This window comes from Salvia miltiorrhiza, chromosome 1 (assembly GCF_028751815.1).
Source record: "Salvia miltiorrhiza cultivar Shanhuang (shh) chromosome 1, IMPLAD_Smil_shh, whole genome shotgun sequence".
NCBI classification, from domain to species: domain Eukaryota; kingdom Viridiplantae; phylum Streptophyta; class Magnoliopsida; order Lamiales; family Lamiaceae; genus Salvia; species Salvia miltiorrhiza.
The window spans coordinates 28,730,100-28,736,820 of record NC_080387.1 but is presented as its reverse complement, the minus strand read 5'-3'; the positions used below and the strand labels follow the sequence as shown (position 1 = coordinate 28,736,820).

Below are 6,721 nucleotides of genomic sequence, written 5' to 3'. Positions count from 1 at the left end.
CCTCATCACATTTGTTTTATAAAAAGTATCATTTGATCTATTAAAAATATCACTTGCATACAATAAAAATATCATTTTCTTTAATTAAAGTGTCATCTGTAATGTACCATTTTTAATTATTATTTCTCGATCCATTTAAAAGTATCATTTGCATGTATTAAAAGTGTAATATATATCATTTATTATTATAAAAAATATCATTTTATTTTATAAAAAATATCTTTTATGAAATATCATTTGCATATACTTTAAAAGTATTATTTCTGTTATTAGAAGTGAAATTCTATTATGTATCATTTGATTTTATGAAAAATATTATTTACGAAGTATCATTTGTATATATACATTAAAAGTATAATTTCTGTTATAAAAACATACTATCATTTATGAAGTATCATTGCATATATTAAAAGTACCATTTTCTATTATTAAAAGTGTCATTTTGTACTACATCATTTCTTTTTATGCAAAATATCATTTGATTTTAAGATAAATACTTATGACTTATCATTTGTATATATTAAAAGTATCATTTGCATACATTAAAAATTTTATTCGTATGCGTTAAATGTATCATTTATAATAATATCATTTATTTTTATATAAAATATCATTTGATTTTATAAAAAATTACTATCATAAAAAATATCATTTGCATACGTTAAAATTATCATTTGCAAAATCATACTTTCTCATTACAGCTGCAATGATATTTCATACGGTCTGTTCTACCAATAATAAGAACATTATAGCAAGCATAACTATCTCATTCATCATGAAGTTGCAGTTTTAAAAATAAATGATCACATCAATTTCATATAAACAAAACATCAAACTAACACCAAATTGGACGTACGAAACCAAACAGACACATCAACTAATTTTTACACAAGTGGACAACACCTTGAATTGATGCACATTGAACTCGATACATGAGACTTCTTGAACTAGAAATTTGGGAGGGAATGAAAAACAATACAGAGAAGAACATGACCTTAAGCATAGCAACAATACAAGATTGAGAAACTGCAACTTAGCTATGAGTTTCAATACAATCGGATCACTAAAAAGCTCAACAGTTCCGGTATTCCACATACAATTCCGAAACAGGTAGAGATGAAACGATATAATAAATGACATTTCCATTGAAAGAATCAAAGCAAAGAAGAAACTTGTTACAACTGTGATCTTAACTTATTTCTTCCTCTCTTGCCATTCCCCCCTTCCAATTTCTTTCTTTTCCACTTTCAGAAAAGATAGATTACAACACAGAAAACTAACATTCTTTCTTCTTTTTGCCAAAAAAAAAAAAAAAGAGAAAAAAAGGAAAGGAAATATACCCCAATAAGAATTCCTTCAAATCCTGATAGTCAACGAATGCTTCAAGCTCCCCACATGAAGAAGATGATCTCCCAACCCAACCTTCCTCTTCCCATTCTCATCCACAACGCTCAAATGCTTACAAACATCGATGTCGAATCGAGCTAGCCCTTCTCCCCCTGCCTCCAGATGCAGCTTCTGAAATCCCAACAGTTGTTTTCTGCGGCGCATTGTGCAGCTGCGGAGGGCTAGAAAACAAGAAAACCGTGTGACTCCCTCTCATCTCCCCTTCATTCTTCACTCTCAGATGAATATTCAGTCCCAAATTCTTGCAGCTATCCTCCACAGCATCGATGGACTTGCACTCCGATGATCGACAAGCATGCCCTTCCTCTAGAGCCACAGACACGAGCTTAGGCGCCGCGAACTAACTCATGCTTGAAGGCGGTGTAACTCAGCCCATCTCCGAATGAAAAAACCGTCGGACCCTTGTAAAACCGGTAAGTCCGGCCAGGGTAACCCGTGTCTGGATTGGGCCTCATGTGCATATCCGTCATATCAACCGTGTCGGCATACGATTCCGGATACCATGTCATAGGTAGTCTCCCACCTGCATTGCCATAAGTATTTTGTAACTTCAGAATTATTTTTTCAACAATTGAAAAAAAAAAACAAGAAGGCATGCGTACTGGGGTTGTAGGCGCCGAATATGACATCGGCGATGGCAGCCCCGCCGGCCTCCCCGGGGAAGCCGACCCAGAGGATACTGGTGATCTTGGGGTCGTCTTTGGCAAACTGCACATCCATCCCTCCACCCGACATTATGACAAGGATCACAGGCCCCTTTGAAACACTCGCAACCTCGGATACCAAGAGCTGCTGCTGTCCGGGGAGAGTGATGTTCAATCTGTCGAGGCTCTCCCTCTCGATTGACTGATCCGACCCCATCACAAGCACCACAGCATCAGCGGCTGCGGCCGCTGTCTTGGCGGCGTCCACTTGGGCGCTAGCGCACGACGTGTCAGCACAGCCGGGCTGATACACTGTAGCTACGGAGGCTGTCAGTCCCAGCAATGGGGTCGTATATTTGCACGGAATGCCTGAAAATTGTATCCCCCAAAAATGGTAACAAAGATCGAATTGCTACAATGATAATCAATCAGAACGAGAGCGCATATGTATATACCTTCATAGTTGCCTAACATGGTGTGTGTGGCGTTAGCATTTGGGCCAATAACTGCCAACGACTTGATGGATGCAGAGGATAGAGGCAACGAGCCTGCGGAGTTCTTGAGCAGCACGATGCCTTCTCGCGCGACCTCACGAGCAAGATTCTGGTTTTCCGAAGTGCACACATCTTTAGGCCCGAGCTTGCCGTAGAGTTGGTTGCTGGGGTTACCATCGAAGAATCCCAACCTCATCATGGTTGCGAAATTGTTTGAGACGGCCTTGTCGATTGTTGTCTCGTTGAGAAGGCCGGTGTCCACTGCCTTTTGAGCGTTGCTGCTAAGGAAAGTACCACAGTTGAGATCCAACCCTGCATTTTACCAACAAAATTAGTAAACTAATCAAACACATTCATGATTCTCTCCAGCTCATTCACATACCTGAATTCACAGCCAAGGCAGCCGTTTCTTCGGGCGTTTTAGTGTATTTTTGCGTGTAGAACATCTCGTTTAGCGAATCACAATCTGAAACGATGTAGCCATTCAACTTCCACTGGCCTCGAATCACACCAGCCAAGAGGTCAGGGTCTCCGCAAGTGGGTTTGCCATTGACTTGATTGTAAGAGCACATCACGCTCGCCACGTTCCCGTCGATAACACAGCTCTTGAACGGCGGCTGGAACGTGTCATCCATATCCTGCTGCGTCACCTAAACACACACACACACATAAAGATGGTGATCAAATATGGAAGTTTGTTTTGAGACCATTTTGGAACTAGCTTGTTTGATAAGTACCAGAGCGTTGAAACTGTATCTCTGTATCCCTTTCCAATTATCAACATCATAAGCCGTGTAATGCTTGCAGCAAGCAGCAACCTTGAGCTTGTCCTTATCGGCATCATCGCTCTGCTGCAGGCCTCTCACATAGGCAGCCCCGTATTTGCTGGTGAGGACGGGGTCTTCCCCCGGAGTTTCCTGCCCGCGACCCCATCTGGGGTCGCGGAAGATGTTCACGTTAGGCGACCAGAACGTCAGCCCGGCTAGCCCCACATTGTACATTGCTCTTGCTTCCGTCGACACCACCTGCACCCATCAATATTTGTCAAGCCCTATTACCTAATCCACTTGGGATTTCCAACTTTTTGACAAATCCCACATTAATCGTGGTGTATGATTAGCGAAAGGGATGTTTCATGCTGGCTACTTTTGATTAGACTAATTACTAGGTGCCTAACAATGGCGGTGATTAATCTGAGTCTGTTAACCAGTCTTAATCAGATCATCTGTATTTTCAAGGATAAGACTCTCAGCTTCACCAAATAAACACTAAAGCAAAAGAGGCTTCAGCTTCATGATTCAAACTTCAATAATGAGAGGTTAGACCTACTTTTTGGAAAAGTAATAATCAGACCATTTTCTCAAAGGAAAAAAAAAACAAATATTTTCAGGTAGATTGATTTTTCCTGATATGACGACGTCTGTAATACGACAAGTAGTGGTTATCAGCTGAAAAACTAGATACAAACTTCTCGACGGCATATTTCTTAACCGATGCTCTTAAATAAAGTTTCAAAACGTGACAGCGACATACGTTTGCTGCAAAATGCAAAATGCCGGTTTAACATGAACTTTTTTGCACGATACCGACTTTTTATATTTTATTTTTTTGGCGTGGTCATTTTCAAAAGCTCGAGAGCCTGTAAAATAAATAAATAAAAAGAATATGCAGAAAAGTGAATCTTGATACATGAATGAATGAAAGAAGCAGAGACGATTGATTACCTTCCCAATGGTCTCAAACAGAGCTTCATTGAATGTGGCGGCGGTGAGGATGACCTGAGGGAAGCTAGTGGCGCCTGGGACGAGGCTGGTGAACTTGGAGCCCGGCCCGACATTGGAGACGCCGTGCAACGCCTCCGACCACCACTCGTAGTTGGGTATCCCGAGCCGGCTAACTCCCTTGGCACCATTCACCAGCCACCCGATTTTCTCCTGCAGCGTAAGCCTGCTCACGAGGTCGCTAACCCGGGCTTGCACGTCCAATGACGAGTCGCAGAAGCTCAGGTTCTTCAGCGCGGGATTTCTCTCCACATCGCAGGCGAAAACGGGCTCAGCTTGACCAACAACGGGCCTCAAACAGAGGAGGATTGTGCAGAGGGCCGCGAAACAGGGGAAAACAGAGTGCCTTGCAGAGGCCATTGTAATGCTCCCCTGCAAAGAAAAAAAGAATAAAATGTGGAAGAAATAAAAGGGACTATGCAAAAAGTGATGTTTGAGAAGTGGAATTTATAAAGATGAAAGAAATCGATGTTGTGTTGTATTAAAACATGGGAATATTAAATAGTATATGTTGTTTTGTTGCACACCCGTGATGGATAAATGCTTGAAGGCATTGGGGTCCATATATGAATTAGTATAATATGTCACTTTGTTTACTTCTTACTCCAGGGAATCTCTCTCTCTCTCTCTCTAAAGAAAAAGGTCCAAAGATTTTGTAGGAAAGCAGGAGTATTATATGAATCCGTGAAGATATATATTTTTATCAATATTGTGTTTTTTACGAGTTCCAATGAGAGGGCTTGTTTGAAGGTTTATTGGCAGAGAAGGAAAGAAGACGTGTCTGAGCTTTGAATAGTTGAAAAGAATATGGCGATGGTAGGGGTGGTGATAGATACAGTTTTGCTGTACGTGTGTATTTATATACCTAGGAATGGATGTACGAATTTAGGAGTGGCAATGAGTTGTAGATTTGCGTACATTTGTTGTTTTGTGGATTCAGCCTTCAGGTTTTACAAGCTGAGGAAGGATAGATTCATGGCATGAATCATCATCTATCAAAATATGATACTATTAATTGTGGCTTTGAAATTAATTTAGGGTTAACCTTCTATGAGCAATTTAAGTTTCAAATTAATTTAGGGTTAATCTTAATTATTATTTGTCGGGTGGAGTCGGAGCCATCAATACAGACAGTAGTATATTGTGTCCGCACAGAAAGCCAATTACAATTAGAATGCTTAACTAAAATTTAGTTACAGTATAGTGAAATTATTTAATCTCATATATATGTATAAATATAATGCGGAAGAAGAGTTTTTTACCTCTAAATTATATCTCTTCTAATTTTCCCCGCCAAATTTTGATCTTCTTTTTTTTCTTTTTTCTATTTAATTATTTTTCAAAAAATCTTTAACTTTGAGTCATGAAAAAAATACTATGAGTGTTTTTATAATTTAAAACGAATAAGTTATGAAAGTTTAAAATGTCAAATTTAATTTTTGTTCTATCTCATTTATCTTTAATGCCGAATATCATACTATTTTTCAATTTTGTTTTCATTTATTGGTGAAAAAAATAAGTAGATGTCATTTTTTCCTTTTAAATAAATTTGCATGATTGTTTAACTATAATTAATTTAAATTTAAATTTTTTTAAATTACAATAATTTTAATGAAACTAAGGAGAATGAAATTTGTATTAATTTTAATATGAATTTGTGAACAAAATATTAATTATATATCTAAAAATTAGAATTTAAAATATTATATAGATTTATTTAATTATGTGTACGAATTGTTTATTTATTTATATAAACCTATTTGTTGTTATATTTTTCTTTTTATTATTATTTTCCTGATTTTTAATTATTTTTGAGCTATTTAAAAAATGAAATTTTAATAATAATATAGTGTGAAATTTTATGAGCCCAAAATTGTTATATTAAATGATGATTATTAATTTTGTTGTATTGATGGTTTAGTGTTATTTTCTTAAAATGAGATTGATTATAATTATTTGCTTTACAATCTATAAATTTAATTATTATTATAAATATTTAGTTATTATTATACACTATTCATAAAATTTAATATTATATTCATTAAGATGATGATATTATTATTATAAACTATTTTAAATCAAATACTTATATTTAAATTAATAAAAAAAATTTTATTACTAATTAATCTAATTCATAAATATTAATGACATTTTGATACTTTTACATAATCTAATTTTTTTTTTAAATAATACTATATCATGATCCGTATGTTGCATAGGAGATTATACTAGAGTTGAGTAACCCTCTCTCGAAATCAAATTACTAGAGTTGAGTAAACCTCTCTTGAAGATTAGAGAGGTGCGCTTGAAGGATAAACAAGGCCTATGATTGGTTGGTGACTGAGCTGTCGGTAACTTTTTACTCCTACTATTTTAACTGCTGTTGTTTCTTCAG

At 36.7% G+C, this 6,721-nt stretch overlaps 1 protein-coding gene across 1 annotated transcript; it reads right to left on the bottom strand.

The window, feature by feature from the left end:
• Window positions 1-1,127: 1,127 nt before the first annotated feature.
• LOC131018506 (beta-xylosidase/alpha-L-arabinofuranosidase 2-like) lies at window positions 1,128-5,070 on the bottom strand. The gene is given in 9 exon segments (XM_057947227.1): window positions 1,128-1,539; window positions 1,541-1,744; window positions 1,746-1,930; window positions 2,010-2,420; window positions 2,507-2,857; window positions 2,928-3,195; window positions 3,283-3,570; window positions 4,270-4,698; window positions 4,854-5,070. Coding segments are annotated over 9 exon segments (2,346 nt in total). The 5' UTR covers window positions 4,881-5,070; the 3' UTR covers window positions 1,128-1,356.
• Between the last annotated feature and the right edge of the window lie 1,651 nt (window positions 5,071-6,721).